Below are 22,333 nucleotides of genomic sequence, written 5' to 3'. Positions count from 1 at the left end.
CTTACTTAAAATTCTGCAATTCAGTTTTCCATCCACTGTTCATTTTTTGTTTAGTTGATAAACCCCTATACAATGTAGATCCCCCTAGACCAGCTATGTTTGCCATTTGATTTTCATTTTGCTACAGTTCAATATTTAGTGAATAACCCTTCAAATAATAGTGTTGTGAAAAAAGTGTGAAAACATTTACTCCAACATTTGCTTTAACTATAGCTGACTTGGAGAATCTTTCCAGCTTTTATTTATTTATATATGTATATATATATATCTAGGGTGCCCAAAAGGTAGATTCCCAGATGGTGTAGAACTACAACTCCCATGCTGCTTTGCATGCCTTTGGAATGTTTTTAGAATGACAAAGAAACCTAATGGAAGCTGTAGTTCTAAAACATCTGGAGTTCTACTTTTTGGGCACCCCTGATAGATTTTTTTTTTTTCTTTCTAAGGTTTTTTTTTCAATTAAGTTTTCAATTCCCTAGCACTGCTTGTTGAGTAAATAAGTCCCTATAATATCTGTTACCCTAGATCCCCTGCAGATTGTGCTTTGCATGTAAGGTCAGTACAATGGAATTGTCCTGAGCAGCAGAGTGCAGTTGTGTTTATGTGTTCAGAATGATGAAGTCCCAGTGGGCTGTATTAAATACTCTTCTTTCACCGTGACCATCTCGCTGCCAGTGAGATTCATTGTGTGAGTGTGTGTGGCAGCCAATCGCTGGTTCTGAGGACACAAGCGTAACTTAAGTTGCAGTATAAAAGTACACATGTAGAATACATGATTTAACATTGCATTTGCTAGCTGCTCTCTTCTTAACATATTTCTTCTAGAACTCATTGGGGGCTGAAAGAGATTCTGCTGCAAAAAAAACTCCAAATCTCCAAATCCCAATATAAAATAATTACATAGTCACTGAATGAGAACATGATAAAATTAAGTCTGTGCACTTTTTGCCTCTGTGCCTTGCTAGTACTCAGCCCTGTGGATTTGAATGACAGCAATCCAGCTCCTGACAAAGATACCTTGTGCAGTGCCTGCACCTGGAGACAGAACAACAAGTCTTCTAGACTAGAAGCCATAAAACTACAGATCCTGAGTAAACTACGTCTGGAGCAGCCTCCCAGCATCAGCAAGGCTACTATAAAGCATCGCCTGCCCAAAGCTCCACCGTTAGAAGAGCTGATTGACCATTATGATGTGCAAGGTGATGACAGCAGTGAAGGATCTCTGGAAGAAGATGATTATCATGCAACCACTGAGACTATCATCACAATGCCCACAGAGGGTAAGTAGAATGCAAAAACGTGTTCTGTGCCTTTAAGCACCCATCGGGCACCCATGCTTTATTTACATTAGTAAATATTTGTGATTCTCCTGCACACCAACAGCATGATGCCCATGTATATTAGGACTGCATTTCAGGATTTTGTACTTTTCAAGAATGAAGTAGATACAGTGTGTTCTGCAGAACTTTCTATTCCTGTGAATATATTAAACGATACATTGTATCCCTTGGGTAAGTGCTAAGACAGTGATTGAGGTTGGAGACTTTTACTGAGCACTATTTTTAGACAGCCCAGCAGTTGGTGTCTGTGGTGACAGGACAGACAGAAACTCTATTGCTTTGCAGTATGTTCATACCTATACATCTATAAGTATGCCTAGTTAGGTGACAGATAACTATACAAAACCACCACTGCTTGGGATTGCATGTCCTTCTAGTATAACAGTGCTAATGGGATTCAGTGCTAGAGAGCTTCAATCCAGGTGCATCAATCAGTCTTACACTACACGATTTACTTTGAAGTCCTGTGTTTATTAGGGTAGATGGTTTTCAAAATGTATCTTAATTGGTATAAAACTGAATTATTTGCCATACTCATTTAACATTCTTATTGATAACATACTTGTCCAGCTCACTATTTACTTATTAACTTTGATATCTAACTATAAAATCTCATATCTCCTGTTATGTTTTATATTAAATCTTTATAAACATACATTTTGATAGATGCCATGAACTGAAATATAAGAAAAGCATTTTAATTAGAAGTGTGTCTAAACGTGTGTCTGTGTTATTATCAATGAATTGTTGCTTTGTATATAGTTGCCAGTTGCAAAAGGAGATCTAACCTTTTGGTTTCCTAAGCAACCAATACGCTTAACAAATACATCAATACACACACACACACACACATATATATATATATATATCTATGATCCTGATGAAAGTCCTTATGTGGGACTGAAACGTTGATCCTGATTTGAATTACTATGGAATAAAAGTAAATTTTTATTGAAAGACTGAGAGTGCAGTCATCTACATATAGATTGGATGTTGGAGCCCTGGTATTGAACCCGGCAACATTGTTTATTTGCAGCCTGAGAGCAAGGAATTTCAGTGTATATATATATATATATATAAACACACACGCACGGGCGCGCGCACGTGTGTGTGTGTTACAATGTAAATTAAGAGGTGCTGTTCTGTTCTTCTAACATAAAAATAGTACACTCCATATCACAGCATGACTTGCTATAGTGGTTAAGGTGTTGAAAGCGGTATTTTGGACTGGTTTCCCACAGCGGATACAATTATGACCTTTGCCATCTGTCTTTTCCCTCCTGTGCAATAATTCTAAGCTGCATCGTAAAGCGGAATGTTTCAAATATGTATATAGCATTCTTCTGAAATACAGCTGTAATGGCAACATGATCATGAATGGTGTGACACTGGAACATTTAATTAGCTGGTTGGTAGGAGTTAGGTGTTGTATGATTAGAGGTAGATATAGTTACATTTTTGTGAAGAAAAAAAAAGTGTATATTAGAGACAGAGGGTTATTCACTAAATTCAGATTCTGTGACTATTAGGGTCATTTATTAAATTTAGTAAAAATTGTTTGGAAATCAAAGAGAGTTAATTTCAAATTTAAGACCAAAATAGCTGACCTGGAGGAATGCTCAAGTCACATATGCTTTTTGTTAGGCTAGTTCTGTCTTAAATTTGAAATTTGCTTTAAAATCACTATGAATTCCAGACAATTCTCACTGTAGTGAATAACCCTGTATAACTGAAACAGCTACTTTAACCTCAGTTACGCCATTCGGATTCAATTTGTTAGATTCCAAGTTTAGTGAATACATTTGCAAAAGATAGTTGGAGAAATAATGTAGATTGAAAACGGAATATTAAAACGTTAGGTCGAAATAGCCACACATTGGAAATGTTCTCTAACAAAAAAATTAGAATTCTCATGTGTATTCTCCATTACTCTCCTGGTTTAATGAATAACCCTTACACGGAATGATGTACTTACTAAAGTGTGGATTGTCAGCAAAGTGAATTTATTCATTACAGGCCAAAATAGCAGAATAATTAACCAGATCAGTTATGATTTTAGTTTGCCTAATTTGAACTGTTGTTCAATTAGTATTTCAGATAATCCACACTTTAATCTACAAACCTGATTTTCTTTTGAGTTTATTCACTAAACAGTGAATTTAAAACCGAATTGTGAAATGTAAGCTATAGTAGCAAAGCTGTGGTTATAGGTGAGCTATTTTTTTTTTAAAATCTGCTATTTTTGCCAAAATTAGTTTTTCAATGGTGTGTGTGTGTGTGTGAATGTGTGTGTGTGTGTGTGTGTGCGCGCGCGCGCGCCCATATGTACGTAGTAGCATTTTCCAGTGTGGATGATATATGAACCGTGTCGGGTAAAACATGTCTAAGCCCAAGAGAATTTTGGCACTAGGTTCCCTGCACCTAATTATTTTCCCTTATGTTTTTGATTCAAATAGGCTGTATCTGAAAAAAATAAATGCTCTTGTGTTTTGCCCTCGACAGTACAGCAGAGTTGCTATTTAGTTCAGGGATATAAAATAAATATCAGTGCATATCTAGTCAGCTATGCTCAAGGAATTGTTTAATTAGTTTTTTCTCTAAGGAATATAGGTGATGATTTGAAAACCGAACTGCTAAATTAAGACTAAAATAGCCAAGCTATAACTCTATGTGAAATGGTGTCAATAACAGCTATTTTTAGCTACATTTTTAATTTTGCCGTTTAGTTTACTACAATCTTGTATTTAGGGAATATGCCCCTATGTGTTTAAGTCACAATAAGATAACTCAACAACAAATGTAATGAGTAGGACTGAGGATGTAAGAATTCTAAATACAAGAGAGAACAATTTCATTTTCTTTCAGGAATGCTGTATTTAAAGCTATACACAATGCAAGGTTTTATTTGCTATTGACTGTAGGCCTACAAATTTGAGGCCAGTCTTGCCAAGCTGGAAAAATCACAGAATCAATTTTTTTTTTCCACTTCATAATATATTGTTTTAAAAATATTTTCCTGTTTAGTGAAAGCCAAACTCCCCAATATTAATTTCAACAGACTGGGGTATAGTCGCTGAACAGTGAATCATAGGGCAGTGGAAACAGACTTGCAAAATGTAGAACTAAAATAGCTGATCTGGAAATAAAATTCTCCAAGTCAACTATAGTCACAGTTGGACCATTTTAAACTTAATTTTGCGATTTGGTTTTCAATTCACGCCAATTCACTGTTTTGTGACTGAACCCAAGTATTTAAATGTACTTCATACTAATATATAAACTGCTGATTTATAAAACCTGTGCATATTATATATTACAAGTAGATATATAGAAAATGTTATCAATCTGTGTTTTGGTACTCAGAGCTATTTTGTTAGGTGTCACACCTCATATTCCAGTTACTGCTCACTCTGTACCTTTTCCAAACAGTCTACCATATTGTAAAAAGGACCAATACATCACTGGGTGGCAGTATGTCATTAGAAACATAGAATGTGACTGCAGATAAGAACCATTCAGCCCATCTAGTCTGCCCAATTTTCTAAATACTTTCATTAGTCCCTGGCCTTATCTTATATCTAGGAAAGCCTTATGCCTATCCGACGCATGCTTAAACTCCTTTACTGTGTTAACCTCTACCACTTCAGCTGGAAGGCTATTCCATGCATCCACTACCCTCTCAGTAAAGTAATACTTCCTGATATTATTTTTAAACCTTTGCCCCTCTAATTTAAAACTATGTCCTCTTGTTGTGGTAGTTTTTCTTCTTTTAAATAGTCTTCTCCTTTACTGTGTTGATTCCCTTTATGTCTCGTCTTTCTTCCAAGTTTTACATGTTAAGTTCCTTTAACCTTTCCTGGTAAGTTTTTTCCTGCAATCCATGAACCAGTTTAGTAGCCCTTCTCTGAACTCTCTCTAAAGTATCAATATCCTTCTGAAGATACAATCTCCAGTACTGCGTACAATACTCCAAGTGAGGTCTCACCAGTGTTCTGTACGATGGCATGAGCACTTCCATCTTTCTACTGCTAATACCTCTCCCTATACAACTGAGTATTCTGCTAGCATTTCCTGTTACTCTATTACATTGTCTGCCTACCTTTAACCCCTTAAGGACCAAACTTCTGGAATAAAAGGGAATCATGACGTGTCAGACACGTCATGTGTCCTTAAGGGGTTAAAGGACCACTCTAGGCACCCAGACCACTTCAGCTTAATGAGGTGGTCTGGGTGCCAGGTCCTTCTAGGGTTAACCCATTTTTTCATAAACATAGCAGTTTCAGAGAAACTGCTATGTTTATGAATGGGTTAAGCCTTCCCCCTATGTCCTCTAGTGGCTGTCTCATTGACAGCCGCTAGAGGCGCTTGCGTGCTTCTCACTGTGATTTTCACAGTGAGAGCACGCCAGCGTCCATAGGAAAGCATTATGAATGCTTTCCTATGTGACCGGCTGAATGCGCGCGCAGCTCTTGCCGCGCGTGCGCATTCAGCCGACGGGGAGGAGAAGAGGAGGATCGGAGGAGGAGAGCAGGAGGAGATCTCTCCGCCCAGCGCTGGAAAAAGGTAAGATTTAACCCCTTTCCCCTTTCCAGAGCCGGGCGGGAGGGGGTCCCTGAGGGTGGGGGCACCCTCAGGGCACTCTAGTGCCAGGAAAACGAGTATGCTTTCCTGGCACTAGAGTGGTCCTTTAAGTCATCAGAAATAATCACCCCTAAATCCCTTTCCTCAGATGTTGAGGTTAGGACTCTATCAAATATTCTGTACTCTGCCCTTGGGTTTTTACGTCCAAGATGCATTATCTTGCATTTATCCACATTAAATGTCAGTTGCCACAACTCTGACCATTTTTCTAGTTTACCTAAATCATTAGCCATTTGGCTTATCCCTCCTGGAACATCAACCCTGTTACATATCTTAGTATCATCAGCAAAAAGACAATCCTTACCATCAGTAGTTTGAAGAACGGTATATATATTTGGACTTATATACCATAATGTTCTCACCATGCCATATAAAGGAATTAGCATTTAGTCTCTTACCTGGCAGACTTCACACTTCACTCAATTATGAAACTAAATACATGTTATGCCTTCTTAGTGTTCAGTATGTCTTTATTAAATACACCTGTAGAATAGGCTTTGCAAAGATCCAAAATGCTCCTTTGTGGTCGAAATAATAGACCAGAGGTATACAACCTACGTCACTCATGATGATGTGGACTACATTTCCCCTGATGCCTTTCCAGCATTTTGGCTCTAAGAGCATTATGGGAGATGTAGTCCGCAACATCTGGAGTGCTGATGGTCACCTATCCCTGTAATAGGGGCATATTCAACACTATTAGTAAATGAAAAATATTGCAAAATGTGGGCTATAATAGCAAATCTGTACCTACACTGAAGCTGAAATGTAATTTGACTATATAAACTATTTGCCTAAATTTGTAATTCTATCATGGTATCAGTTCCTTAAAGAGTTGTGGTAAGTTGACAGTCGATTTGCAAAATTTGTGTTAAAACAGCTGAGTGGCAAAAATGACCCAACTACCCTGAGTTGTAGTTATTTACCCCAGTTCGGCTATTTGAATCTAACTCATGTTATGAGAATATGAAATTAACCTGAAAATTGCTTGTATTGGAATAAATACAATATTCATACATTACGAAACTGATTATGGAAATAAAATAAACATTTTGTGATAACTGATAACCCCTTAAGGACACATGACATGTGTTACATGTCATGATTCCCTTTTATTCCAGAAGTTTGGTCCTTAAGGGGTTAAAGTACCACTAAAGTCCCCCAAAACACTTCATCTCAATAAAGTGGTCATGTTATTTTAACCCTGCAATGTAAAACATATGTTAAACACACCTCTAGTGTAACTTATTGTAGATGAGCTTCCTCTGCAGTGACTAAGTAAAACTCGGTCGTGTGACCAAATGCAGCTTATAGGAAAGCATTCATTTCAATACTTTCCTATGAGAAGCATTACGATACGTGTATTGAGCCCACTGTGCATGTGCATCAGTCCCCAATGCTGCTCTGTGGATTATTGGATTGGACCGTCAGATTACATAGCGGGAGGCAGAACGTTCGCCAGAGCCAGAGGACTCACAGTGCTGTAGAAAATATAAGTAAACCGCTCCTCCTTTTTTCCCCTCTGTTGGTCACTTCTCATTTGATCTATGAATAAAATTAACCTTTAGTGGCTGTCCACTGTATTTAATCACTTTTTTTCCCCATCAATCATTGGTTCCATCGGAGGATCTCTGAATCACCAAACAAAACGGCTCATTCTTTCCTTGTTCCATTTGTTTCATGATTAGGTCATATTGACAGAATTTTAATGAATTGCTGTTCCCTTAAAATTCTGACGTATCGCAATTCATTTGAAACCAAATGCTCAAATTTACTGATTTGTACATATTGTGATCAGGAGGCAGACAAAGGTGAGTTCTACTTAACTGAACCTGTGCCTGCTTGGCACCACTATGCTTTTTCCGGCCAGTCCTCTTCTGAGCCTGGTGCTTCTGCTGCCAAGAGTCAGCTTCACTCCTGTAGAATTGACACTTCTTGGCGGCAGTAGTTCCACCAAGTGTCAAAAAGTATGGTGGTATGAAGTAGAAAAATTAGCCCCTACTTGTTCCTTTTTGTAGATCTTTGGACTTGGTTGGAATTACAGTGGAATTCCAACACAGTCAATATGAGTATTTCATAAAGATGTGATCTTGATGAAATACTCATTTTGTAGGGGGTGACAGTGCTGCTTTAACCCCTTAAGGACACATGACGTGTGTGACCTGTCATGATTCCCTTTTATTCCAGAAGTTTGGTCCTTAAGGGGTTAAGCCACATAATAATAAAACTGATTCACTAAACAAAATTCATAGGTAGGTGTAGCCAGAGGTCCAAATTTACTTCCAATGGTCATTAGACTGCTTTATCATTATAATGTATCAATATAAATATTATTCATCCACAAAGCTATCAAATTTAGCACTTTTATTTTTTATATGCATGCACATTACCTTAAATTGAGAACTGTACATGCTGAAAAGCTAAATTCTGAGTAGAGCTGAGATTTGTAAACCTATATCAAACATGCTGGTTCCTAAATTATTCTATAATTCAGTATTTTGAAGGCTTGTCTTGTGTTTTGTATGAGTTGAAGAGTAGATTTTATTATATATTGGGGAAACCTCATCATTACATCGATGTAATTAATTCATTTACCACAAGGTGTAACAACACCAAGTAGAATGTAATGCTTGTAATATATGCTTTTTATTTAAATCATATGTATTATTAATGCTCGAGTTATACTATTTGGATTCTTGCTGCCTCTCCTCCTCATGCTGAGATCATTATAAATGATCTTAGCCAATCCAATTTTTCACCGAAGGGAAGTACTGGGAGGCTAGGCACATGTGCGGCAATCGCTATGCCAATCAGCATCTCCTCATAGAGAATAATTGACTCGATTTATCTCTATGGGCAGTGTCCAGCATCTCCATGCAGAGTGTGGAGATGTCAAACGTACTGCAATCTTTGAAGGACCGCATTCAGGAAACCTTTTAGTGGCTGTCCAAGTGATAGCCACTAGAGTTGGGATTAGGCAGCAATATAAATATTGGATAGTGTTTACACAGCTGAGCCTGAAGTTACATCATCTCTGACCCAGAATCACTACATTAAGCTGTAGAAGTTCTGGTGCCTACAGTGTCCTTCTAATAGATGTGTTAGGATACATGAAACTAGAATATTCTTGAGCTCTTCCGCAAACACTATAGCTTGTCATAATGTTGTGCACTTGTTGCTGTTTGCAATTACATCTTGCCTTTCCTAAAATAATCTTAATATAATATACTCTATAGCAGATGTTAATCTTGAGCCAGTGGAATCCTGAGCCAATAATAACACTCTTGTTGACCTTTATCACAAGTGTTACTGCAAGTGCTAACTATATACTATTTGGTCCTCTTCTGCATTTTCAAAAATGAAATAAGAATCATTTTTCAGTCTTCGGCGATGCACTTCAAGAAGTACCCAAGACTGAATTTTACTGATATTTTTTAATTTCTTTAGAATTAATTATAAATTCTCAGTTTAATACATAATGAAGATCCCTAAATATCAATTTGAAGCCAATAAGAAGAACACTCAATGATGCTAATTCTCATGTTTATGATTTTCTCACGTGAGTGTCAATGTACAAATTGCAACACACCTTCCTAATGCATGTGCAAACTATAGAATAAAGTTAATTAGGTAACTAGAAGTTGCGTGTGCTGGTGCTCTCTATTTGTTGATGTTTGATTCACCCTTTTGCTGAATTGATAATGTTAACAATTGGCATCTCATAAACATTTGGTAACCTTAGAGTAATTCACACATCAAGAATAAAGTCATTTGATACCCAACATTCACAGTTTTGGTAAAAGACAACTTACTGTATCATTTATTGTTTCAATTATTATTATTAGCATTTATGTAATGCCAATATATTTCATGGCGCTTTGCAATTATAGAATGGTGGTATTTGACAACAAGTGATTGACACAGAATATTAATAATAGCTAGAGATGAAGCTAGCCCTGCTAAAAAGAGCTTTCAATCTATGAGTTAACTTATACCTAGCATGTTTCCAGTCAATTGATAAAGTATAACATAATGTTCAATTTATGTAGGTAATGCAAACAAAAGTTTAAAAATGTTTTTAAATCCATGGAGATGTTTCTCAAAAATCCTTAGTATGGATATAGTATAAATGGCTCCCCAGTGGTACACTTACACTTACTTCCTGGAGAGGCCATCTATGGTTGGACAGATAATTTGAATGGTGACTTCTACATTATAAGAGTAGCAAGCAAAGGGCGAGGTTTTAGGTACAAGGAAAGCAACGGTGTGCCTAAGATTCTTGGCACCAAGCTGTAGAGTTGCTATTTTATTATGTTTTTTTGTGTGATGCTTTGCATTGCCCATAACTCCCATTGTTAGGGAAACATGACAAAAACATATTCACACACAGATTCTACTTCAGACACTCACATTCATATGCAGAAGCATACACACACATTCTTATATACAGACGCATTCATATACACACACATACTTACAGTCATACATAAATACACGCTCACACACACTTAATGTTTATTAATTATAAATCATTAATCATAAATCATTATAATGTCTAGTACATTGACTGCACAGCTCCACGCAACTGGGGCTGGAGTGTTGTCACATTCCAGCTTCTGACAGAGCAGGCCCGTACTGTCTCTGCTCTGGCAAGAGGGTTGTATTCTGTCCATGGCGGTTTAACAAAAACCCAGGGAAACAGCTCCTAAACACTATTGGCACCATAACCACTATAAGTATCTGCAATGGTTATGGTGCTTAGATTGTCCGTTTACGTACTGGTACATTTATCATTTGGCATTGCTTGATTGAATTTACCCTTAAAAAAAAGCATAATTTTGCAAAAACCTTCATCCATATGTTTTCATTTATGATACATCTTTTGCTTTCTTTCTCTCTCTCTCTTTTTATACAGCAGATCCCTTAGCTACAGACAAACCAAAATGTTGCTACTTTAAGTTCAGCTCAATAATGCAATACAACAAAATTGCAAAGGCTCAACTGTGGATATATTTAAAACCAGTACAGAGGCGTACCACAGTATTTGTGCAGACCTTTAGACTTGCTAAGGGATTGAATGATGGCACCAGGTCTACCGGAATTAGAGCACTGAAGCTTGAACTAAGTCCAGGTCCTGGAACTTGGAAAAGCCTGGACGTAAAAACAGCTCTGCAAAACTGGCTAAAACAACCAGAATCCAACCTAGGCATCGAGATTAAAGCCACTGATGAAAATGGAAAAGATGTTCCAGTAGCCCACCGTGGATCGAATGATGATGGACTGGTAGGTGAAGTATGAAGACAGAATTAGATAAACCCAATAATTTATTGAATAGGTGACATCCAAGTTATGTCAAACACTAACAATATGATTTCAGTTATATTATAAAAAGAAACATACGTTTTTCACCTGTGAGACGTAGCGTAACAAAACTTTTAATATTTTAGAATTTACTTTTATTAATTTAAGTGGATTAAGTGAATTTTGGTAATTTAACATCATCTCAACTCTTTTTTTATTGTTATATGGGAATGTGAACATGCGCTATGTATTTTCTGTTAAACTGCTTACATAACAAAATAGAAATATTGTAATAGAAAGAGTATGTGAAAACTAGCATATATATTCTGATACATTTGTCTGCTTTTTTTTATTATTTTTTTATTATCAGAGTCCTTTTATAGAGGTAAAAGTTATGGATACGCCAAAAAGGTCCCGTCGCGACTTTGGTCTTGACTGTGATGAGCATTCTACTGAATCTCGGTGCTGCCGCTATCCACTGACAGTGGACTTTGAAGCATTTGGGTGGGACTGGATCATAGCACCAAAACGATACAAAGCCAACTACTGCATTGGAGAATGTGGAATTGTGTTTCTTCAAAAATATGCCCATACTCACATAATTCAACATGCCAACCCAAGAGGCTCCGCAGGCCCATGCTGCACCCCAACAAGAATGTCTCCGATAAATATGCTATATTTCAATGAAAATGAACAAATCATTTATGGAAAAATACCGGCAATGGTGGTAGAACGCTGTGGGTGCTCTTGAATATACAAGAAAAAATGTGTATAAATCTTCCTCCCTTCATATACTGAAACCATCTGTACACTAAGCTAAAGAAAGCAACCCTAAATACAGGGTTAATGTAGTAGCACGATGTGTTATATAAACTACAGGAAGACAATATTATACATGTTACTGAAATTGGTAATGTGTATATGTACAAAGAAAATATTTCTGTTCTGTTTCAACTTTTTCCAACCCGAAGGACAATTAAATCTATTCAATATATTTTATATGAAGTAGAATACAATAAAATACATTTTTTACATTTAATGCTTAAAAGCAATTTGCTACATCCGTATTGATTTCTTACAGCAAAAACAGACTTTTTTTTTAATGTGTCCTTTTTGAATATGATTGTGGACAATTTCAGAAAATGGCAAACTATTGTGCCTAGTTACAAATTAATGTAGATAATATATAAAGTCAGTTTTCTTTATCAGAACACTAGGCTATTGTGACAAAGGGAGATGTTTTATTTACTAACTATCTACATAATTTCCCATAATTTTTAGCCAGCAAGTGGTTTGCATGAAACATGGTATACCTAGTCAAGCAAATGACAAGGTTTGACTTCTGAATTGTAAAATTAAATGTGAAGATGGGTCAATATGTGCCCCTAATGACCATAGCATACTGGGTAACATGATATTCAGATATTTACATATGTGTCGCGATATATATCGTCCTAGCCCTGCGAGAAGAAATTCATCCCTGATGAATATGCCATGGATCTTCAGGCTCGGAGTGGCAAGTAAGTTATAATGCCTGGCTAGCAGCCTAGAGCGTGACATTTTAAGCCCTGGGATATATGTGTGTGTGTATATATATATATATATATATATATATATATATATATATACATACATACAACATACAAGATCCAGTGCACTCACTCACTAAACAGTAATTCTCACAAGTCTCACAAAATGTAATAGTTTAATTTAAAAACACTCATCTCCCTCACCAAGGGAAATATAATGGGGGGTTAGTTAAAGTATATGATCATACATTGCATACACTCTGTATATTGGGAGACAGAGAGACCCAGGCATTGATTATGTATATAAATATACCCTGACAATCTCCTCTATGTCTTCATCCAAATTAATATGTAAAAAAAAAATCGAGAGTTCTTGTTTCAGGATTTTTTAACAAAACCAATAGGCTGCTTTATTATGACAGCATGACAGTTATAAACGATAAACTTTTTATTCCTTGACACCGGAACTTGGCTTTTTTTTGTTTTTGATTTTTTTTGATCAGAGAAAACATGTTATAATTGTCAAAAGTGAATGCAAGTTAAGATAGTTCAATTGTTAGTTAATATTTGTAGTTTTACCTCTACAGGAAATGTTTGTTCCAGATATTAGGCGTCCATATTTTTGTGTATTAAAATTAATTTTGTTTACGTCTCTAAAAATGACCATCATTTCCCCAGTATAAAGTCTGTTGTTGAAATAATGTACAAAAAAAAACCCTTACTACTTGGTCCATGTGTCTGCAATGCATTAAAATAGTAAATATGCTTGCAACGTGATTTCAAATGTTGTTTTTATGGACACATTTTTTTTTCATGCTTTTTTTGTTCTGTAGTAAACATGGGAGTAGGTAAAATGATGTAAGACAAAAAGGAAAAAAAAATGCTATTTGAATTATACAAAACACATGCAAAACTTCTCATAATCTTTGTGAAATAAATATTTCTTACATTAACATGATATCTGTAGGTTATATTTTGTAAATATGCAGAACTGTAAAAAATGTATGTTATATACCTGACACTTCTGTATTGTTTCAGAAAAAAGAATATATCAAGTAAATAAATGCATATGCTTCAAATTAAAAAAATTGCAATCTGTTACATATTTCATCTAGGGTTATACAAAACAGAATATTATGGAAATAAGTCTAAAATTCATACAGCATCTGGACTGTGTAATATTTGAAACACCCAGAACCCCAAAGAAAAGATGCTTGAGGTATTAATATCTATAAATTAATTAAAGTGGACTGGATATAGTTAGTCTAAAGCAATGTTAATTTTGGCGGCAAATTTAAATTTAGTTTTAGTCATAGTCTTTTGACTAAAAAGACATTTTAGTTTTAGTTGTATTTTAGCCATCTGAATTGATTAGTTTTAGTCTAGTTTTAGTTGACTGGGCAGCCAATATAAATTAGTCGACACAACTGAAATCGAATTGGTTTAGTTAAAGCCTCCATCTCTCTCTTCCCCAGCCTCCCTGTGTCTCTGTGAGTCTTCCCAGCCCCTCAAGGTGTCTTTCTAGCAAGCCCTGGTCTGTCTCTTCTGCCCCTTTCACAGTCCCTCTGTGCAGTGTTAATATTGGCGGAAAATTTCAATTTAGTTTTAGTCATAATCTTTTGACTAAAAAGCCATTTTAGTTTTAGTCGTATTTCATCCATCTGAATTGTTTTAGTTTTAGTCTAGATTTAGTCGACTAGATCGCCAGTAGATTTTAGTCGACTAAAATTTGACTAAAATTGTTAGTTGACAAAATTAACACTGGTCTAAAGCATATTATATGAAAGTTATATAATACAAACTTTATTTTGTCTTTTATTTTTTTGTGACGCTTGAGTTGAGTTGACGTTTGAGTTTCATATTGCATTTTTGTTGGATTTTAACAGCACCTATTCCTCAAAGATCAATAAGAGTCCAGATTTACTTCCTGGCGATAAAAGACGGTAAGTTGTTTTTGTTTCTCCTTTACCCACCATTCATTATCTATTGTTGCAGAGCCATTAACTCCTGTATGCCCAGAAAGGTTGCCACAGATGTTAAAAATCACATAAAACCTACGTGTGATAATTGCATTTTCTACAGACAATGATTCAACTAGAAGATCGGTTTTGCCTGCTAGAACCAACATCAATGTATAAGTAGTTACAAACAAATGGAAAACCAACTGGACTCTGAAAATCTAAGCCATTAGTACCCAAAGGCCTCATTATGCAAAAAAAAAGAAGAAAAAAAAGGAAATGATCAGGGATCCTGAAAACTAATGAGAACCTTTTTTTTTTTTCAACATCTTTGCAGTGAGGGTCCCCCTAGCCATTACTTCAGCTGGCGGTCTGTGTGTTGGTGGTTCATGAATAATGATGAGTGAGGGGTCCCCAAACTCCCTAGTACAAGAACACTAGGCATGCATAGTCCTCTGGTTCTAAAAATAACATGGTCTCCAGGAGTCCCCAAGCCCTCTGGCTCTAATACTTAAAACAAACTGATCCTATACAGATTCATTAGTGGAGCATGGGATGACCAGTCCCCTGGTTACATGGGAACGATAACACCATCCAAGACTTGCCGGGGGAGCTATTCTGGTTTAGATTAGAAAAACTCTTACACCGTTTTCATTAGTGTCCACCATGCTGCACATGAGATAGAGGAAAATGGAGGATATGTGTCAAACCACCAATAAATTGGAGTTTAGTAAAACAGTGATACTATTGTTAAACATGAAGTAGGTGCTTAAAGTAGGGGACTTTACAGGAGACTCACAGCGGTGCATTTTCTGGTCACTGACTATGTGTAGAATTCTATCAGTGCAGCAAAGGGACCTTTAATGTGTAAGCTTTAAATTCAACCCTCCAAGCAACATATCAACCTTTGCTCATTGCTTAGGATATGGTGCAAATAGGTCCACTATCACTGTCTTCCAAGAACACAATTGGCAAGGATCTCCAGAGATATTGAATTTTTGCTGCTTTCAGGAGCTAAATAGTTATTTTTTTTATTTATTTTGGGGAATCTACACAATGTAGAAGCAATTTACCAAAGATTGGGATGTGGACTATTTCTAGTATGCATGGTATTATGTTGCTTGCAATCCCACCACATGTGTAATAATGTTCCCCTTGACTCTCCTCAACGCCAACATTGATTCTCTAAGCTTAGACCACAGTTTCCTGTGTTACTATTGATGGTGATCACCTATGTGTGAACTTTAATATTTCTCCCAGAGTATATATGTTGTGTTTGAGAAAGTTATAGAAAGACAAGATAAAATATCCACTGTGGCTACTTGTGTGCAAAAGTGTTTGAAGGCAGTAGGTTGTGTGATAAACAAAGATGTCTTGGGAGAGAACCTATACAGTGCAATAGGTGGTAAAAGAAAAATAGGTCAAAGGATAAAGATGACCAGTCTATAGTGATCCATGACAGTTTCTATTCTCTTAGGACATCTTGAATTTGTTCGGTGTAACAGACAATATTCAGTAAAAATTACAACATTTTTGCAGAATGACATATTTACTTAGGCTAATTTGGTCAGTCAGATAGAATTTGCATCAATAGGTCGGATACGTTTGGTGTCTGGTTAATAATCAGTGCTATTCACAGCAGAACACTATACAAGGTAAAAGATTCAGAATATGTACATAGCACCAATGTTAGAATGAACATAGGCAGGATGGATGTACGCAAATTACCTTTCACTTGCCTTTTGCGCTTACTAGCCATCTGCCACATTAAAAAAAAGAATTAAATAAAAAAATAAGCATATGCAGAGTAGGCTTGTTAGGAGTCTCATCTGCAAACTCCCGACATTATTGAATATTGTGAACTATGCCTGGAAATACATTCCAAATGATTTTGCCCTATTCAGTACAGGGCCATTTTAACTTTAGGCTGTGTAACGGCACCCCCAGACATAAAAGGGTTAAAATGCCGTTTAGAGGATATTCCCCTTCCAGATATGCAGGCAGCTACTGCAGACACCAATCTCCCGAACAGGAAACCATACGAATTCTCCAAACTCCCGAACTGGAACCATACGAATGCTTCAAACAGCCGAACAGGAAAAACCATACGAACGGCTTACACTCCTAGCAGTCGAACTGGAACGGCATACAATAAACCCCCCCAAGAACGAAACAAGGCTCCGTGTTGAGGGTCAAGCAGTGATCTGTTTTAATGGGGTTACCTGCCTGTTATTTATGCAGGTCTTCCACCTGGTGGACACTTTCCTTGAGGACCAGATGGAAGACTGGGGCACCAATGGTACACTGACCAATCATAGGCATACACAGTGAAACACTCCCACAATTACAGAATAATCCCTCCTCTCTATTCTGGAGATAATGGGGAAGTAATCCAATTATCTCCCAGGACAGAGGCAAAACTCCATTAACCACATGGCAGTAAAAAGACAAAAATATATAACTGTGCAGCCATTGCATAAAACAGGTACATTCAACCTATCCCCAGATAGCTTAGATTTGAGCACACATTATTATCGAATGGTGCTCAGATCACATCCATCCAGTTCAAGTCTTTCACATAGTCTTTCGGTATACGAATAGGCTCCATGGCATAGCTATCTGGGGTTACACCGTTCACACATTAAAATACCAAATGGATCGGCATTCGGCTAAACGACTGAAGGCAGGAGAAGGAAGGTTGGCGGCTCAGCGGTGTTCGTGAGTTTAACTGTCATTTTTGAGTTCCATAGTTTTGTAGCTGAACACTGCTGGCCGTTCGGCAGTTTAAAATGGGCGCTGCCACGTGTTCGGCTATACGAACAACGGCCACCCAGCATTCGTCAATTAAGCTGCGGTTAACCGCAGCTTCTGGGAGGTCAATTGACGGCACACTCCATACCCTGGTGGTCCGGTCGTTCGTCTGTTTGTTCGGTAGATTCAATCTACCGAACACCCGGGCAGAAAGGCACGAACAAGCATTTCTGCAGGGGAAAATCAAATGTTTCAATACGGGGCCATAATCCAAAGGGAGCAGGTGAGCAACCAGGCTTCTCCAATGCCCAATGGTGAGGTTGGTTTCGCCACATCTCCTGTAGGTCAGTGCCTGGGTTAGTCCAGCCACCCACCCACAAAATATAATCAGCAGTGCAGCCCACCCACAATAAATGGCTACTGCACCTGGGGTAATGTGTAGCTTGCCCATGTCCAGGAGGTCCATCACGGCGGTGTGAGGTACTGGTACTCCAGATCGGTGGGTTGCTGAGTGGGAAGAGACCAGCGGTACTCTGCCCTGGTGCCAGTGCGTCAGCTGGAGTAGCCTGGTTGGAGCCCAGCTGGGAAGAGGGGGTATAAGGCTCCTCTCCCTGGACCTTGTGCTGCTGCTGGAGGGTGAGACAGACTGTCTTCCCTTTGGATAAACAGCCCTGCTGCTGGGAGACAGGACCGACCCCCCTGTAGTTTGGGCACAGAGACCACGGTCCCTTCTGCACCGATGTGGAGCTTTTTGTCTCCCCTTTGTGGGCTGAGCTGCCGCTGGGGAGGGAGACCGACTGTCTCTACTCCCAATACATTGTCCTGCTGCTGGGGAAGGGAGACATAGAAACATAGAAACATAGAATGTGACGGCAGATAAGAACCATTCGGCCCATCTAGTCTGCCCAATTTTCTAAATACTTTCATTAGTCTCTGGCCTTATCTTATAGTTAGGATAGCCTTATGCCTATCCTACGCATGCTTAAACTCCTTTACTGTGTTAACATCTACCACTTCAGCTGGAAGGCAATTCCATGCATCCACTACCCTCTCAGTAAAGTAATACTTCCTGATATTATTTTTAAACCTTTGTCCCTCTAATTTAAGACTATGTCCTCTTGTTGTGATACTTTTTCTTCTTTTAAATATAGTCTCCTCCTTTACTGTGTTGATTCCCTTTATGTATTTAAATGTTTCTATCATATCACCCCGTCTCGTCTTTCCTCCAAGCTATATATGTCTCTGGGGTGGGGGTCAAGGGGGAAGGACATTAGGTCCCCCCCCCTATTCTAATTTAGGGCCCCCACCCACCGCTCAGGGGTGGGGGACAGGGGGGAAGACATTAGGTCCCCCCCTTATTGGTATATAGGGCCCCCACCCACCGCTATAGGTCCCCCCTATTGTAATTTAGGGCCCCCACCCACCGCTGAGGGGTAGGGGCCGGGGGGGAAGACAATAGGTCCCCCCCTTAATTTACTTTAGGGCCCCTAGTTTTTTTTGTGTGTTTTTTTACAGTGAGCAGCCACAGGCTATTTACTAGACATGCCCCTACTTGCGGTATAGCGAGTAGGGGCATAATTTACTAATACTATGTAATCTTTACTTAGTATTAGTAAATGTGGCTGAAAGACCAATTCAGGTCTTTCAGCCTTTTAGTAGATAGCTCCCTAATACCGTGGGAATTCGGGAGTTATCTACTTATTCATTCCTGTCATTCCATTGACTGGCTAAGTAACTTACATTTTATATGAATGTGTGTTACTTGATTGTTGTAAGTGTTGCAAATAAATTCCCTCTTGACCCCAAAATGGCGATCAGATTTATTCTTGGATCAAGAAGTTATTACCGTACAGTTTAAAAATTATATCATTTTATGTTTTTGTGCAAACATCTGTACAGATTCTGATAAAACTTCTTCTTCAGGAAGAGAATTCCACATCCTTATTGTTCTTATGGTAAAAAAAAACACACCTTAGACTAAATCTTCTTTATTCCAGTCTAAATGCATGACCTTGTGTCCTATGTATAGTCATGTTGGTCATTAGATTTCCACACAATGGTTTACATGGGCCCTGGATATATTTGTATAATGTTATCATATCCCCCCTGAGGCAAAGTTTTTCCAAACTAAAGAGGTTTACATTTGTTAACCATTCTTCATAGCTAAAATGTTCCATTCCTTTTATTAATTTTGTAGCCCGCCTCTGTACTTTTTCCAGTGCCATAATATCCTTCTTCAGAACAGGTACCCACAATTGTACAGCATATTCAAGATGTGGTCTTACCAGTGATTTATAAAGAGGCAAAATTATATGCTCATCCCAAGAATTAATGCATTTTTTTCTGCATGACAATACGTTGCTGGCCTTAGCCACTGATTGGCATTGCACATTGTTGCATAGATTGTTGTCTATAGCAATTCCCAAATCCTACTTGTGTGTTGTTATCCCTAATTCACTTCCATTTAGGGTATAAGTTGCTTGTGAATTCTTTATGCCAAAGTGCATAACTTTGTATTTTTCTACATTAAATTTCACCTGCCATTTGAGTGCCAAATGTACAAAAAAGAAAAAGAAAAAAGAAGAAAAATAGACAAAAAAATTAAAAAATCCAATGTGCAAAGATGCTTTGTATTAGACATGTGCAATTTGTTTCAGAACGAATTTAAATTCGGACAAATTTCGTCAATTCGGACATTCAGATGCTTACGAATGTCCGAATTGCCGAAGTGCCAAATTGCCAAATTTCTGAAGTGCCAAATTTCTGAAGTGCCGAACCGAACCAAATTGCAGAAGTCCCGAATTGCTGAAGTCCCCAATTTCGGAAGTTCCGAACCAAATTGCCGAAGTGCCGAATTTCGGAAGTGCCGAAGTGCTTCGGATTTCTGAAAAGTGGCAAAACAGGAGAGGGAGGTAAAATTAAGGGAATGATGACAGGAATCTAACCCTCCTCCTAACCCTAGCCCTAACCCTATCTCTAACACTAACCCTTACCCCAACTTTCCTGTAACCCTAACCCTATCCCTACTGTAACGTTCACTAGGGAATCCTAACACGAGACAGGACAGAGTAGAGAGAATTGCAATACCGATCCTTATAATGGTCGGGTTATGCAAAAAGGGATAGTCAAAACACGAGTCGAGGCCAAAGGCAACAGAGAGATGGAATAACGAGAGACAAAGCCAAATATCGGTAACCAGGAAACATGGAAACATAGAAACATAGAATATGACGGCAGATAAGAACCATTCGGCCCATCTAGTCTGCCCAATTTTCTAAATACTTTCATTAGTCCCTGGCTTTATCTTATAGTTAGGATAACCTTATGCCTATCCGATGAATGCTTAGAAATCCAAATAACGTAAGTGCAACGCTCAATGGTAATCCAAAGACCACAACAGGGCACTGAGGCAAGAGAGAGGTTAGCTTATATATACACAGGGTGTGTTTGATTGGCTATGGCCTATCTCCAATTATGTTAACCACAACACGTGGGAGGAGTTTCTTCCCTCCCTTGTGGTCTCTGAGGTCATCACTGTGTGTGTTATGAATTCCCAAAGTGCCGAAGTCTCGAATTCCTGAATTTCTGAAGAACCAAATTTTTTGCCCATGCACATCCCTACTTTGTATAATACACTGAATAGTTTATGAATTTTTTTTGAAAAAAAAAGCAAAAAGAAAAGGAAAAAAAGAGTCCAAAGAAAATAATGGTTGGATCTCACCAAGTTGTAAATAGTCTTTCCTTGGCAAAGAAGTCTCTTAAAACTTGTATAGTAAGTATTACACCATATACTGCTGAAGCATGGGTAGAGGAATGGTAATCTCCTGGGCTGCGCGCTCAGGACCCCAATGTCTTATTTTGCTTGAATGTTGCTTAAATGATCAACATTGCTTGTTAGAACCAGGTCCAGGCAAGCGTCCTTTCTAGTTGGTGCTTGTACAAGTTGTGACATGAAGGTGTCATTTAGCAAGTTCAAAAACCGTATTTCCTTTGCTGAACTACTAGTCCTTCTGTCCCAATTCATGTCCAGGTAATTAAAATCTCCAGTAATGAATGTGTTATCCAGACTTGCAGCTTTCTCAATTGGTTCAAACAGTTGTTCCTCATCAATATTAACGTTAGATGGTTTATAGAGTATCCCAACCAATAATTGATTTCCCTTCTTTTGCCCCAAGCAGATATTTACCCATAAAGCTTCCACAATTTCCTCATCGAATTCCACTTGCTTGAGATTTGCTTTAACTAATGGTCGACATAAAAAAAACATACCCTACCACCTTTCCTGTTTTATCTATAATTCTTAAATAGTGTGTACCCATTTAAGTTAACTGTCCAGTCACTTGTCTCATCCCACCATGTTTCAGTTATGTCTATAATGTCATATTGTCTAGTGAATGATATTGCCTCTAGTTCCTCCATTTTGTTATTTAGACTCCTGCATTAGTAAGCATAAATTTAATACTATCATGAGTCACTTACATAATACATAATATTACATACATCCTTTGTTTACATACATTTTTACAAATCTGTTTTGCTGGTTTATTTTTTTTTCCAATAATTGAAATTAAGATTGACACTTTAATTGTTCATATCCTTAACTACATCTTCAGTTCTGATTATGATACAACACTCTGCTCCAGGAAGTTATTTTCATATGTGAAAGATGAACGTACTTTTGGCTTCAAACAAAATGTACTCCTAATGACAGCGAATATCTGAACTCTGCCAGTTAAATTCATTGTCTGTGTGTCAGCCAATCATTGGTTCTGATGACCCAAGTGTAACTTAAGTTGGAGTATAAAAGTGCACA

The 22,333-nt window shown here is 37.7% G+C and overlaps 1 protein-coding gene across 2 annotated transcripts; it reads left to right on the top strand.

Moving 5' to 3' along the window:
• The first annotated feature begins 502 nt into the window (after positions 1-502).
• Positions 503-12,887, top strand: LOC134571658 (growth/differentiation factor 8-like). Of its 2 annotated transcripts, none has more exons than XM_063430145.1 (3): positions 503-1,280; positions 10,900-11,264; positions 11,653-12,887. In XM_063430145.1, exons 1-3 carry the CDS (start codon positions 920-922, stop codon positions 12,031-12,033), a joined length of 1,107 nt encoding a protein of 368 aa, XP_063286215.1. In that variant the 5' UTR covers positions 503-919; the 3' UTR covers positions 12,034-12,887. The 2 variants fall into 2 exon arrangements, with proteins under 2 accessions (XP_063286215.1, XP_063286213.1); XM_063430143.1 differs by having other exon boundaries at positions 504-1,280; positions 10,897-11,264; positions 11,653-12,886.
• Positions 12,888-22,333: the final 9,446 nt, after the last annotated feature.

Source organism: Pelobates fuscus, chromosome 8 (genome assembly GCF_036172605.1).
Source record: "Pelobates fuscus isolate aPelFus1 chromosome 8, aPelFus1.pri, whole genome shotgun sequence".
NCBI classification, from domain to species: domain Eukaryota; kingdom Metazoa; phylum Chordata; class Amphibia; order Anura; family Pelobatidae; genus Pelobates; species Pelobates fuscus.
Note: the sequence above shows the minus strand (reverse complement) of the source record. Positions and strands in the feature narration are given on the sequence as shown.

Bases quoted from the DNA above. Each gene is read 5' to 3' on its own strand.
- LOC134571658 (XM_063430143.1), top strand. From the start codon at position 920: ATGATAAAATTAAGTCTGTGCACTTTTTGCCTCTGTGCCTTGCTAGTA. The intron at 1,281-10,896 runs GTAAGTAGAATG...CTTTTTATACAG, and splicing joins CATCACAATGCCCACAGAGG to CAGATCCCTTAGCTACAGAC. The intron at 11,265-11,652 runs GTAGGTGAAGTA...TTTTATTATCAG, and splicing joins GATCGAATGATGATGGACTG to AGTCCTTTTATAGAGGTAAA.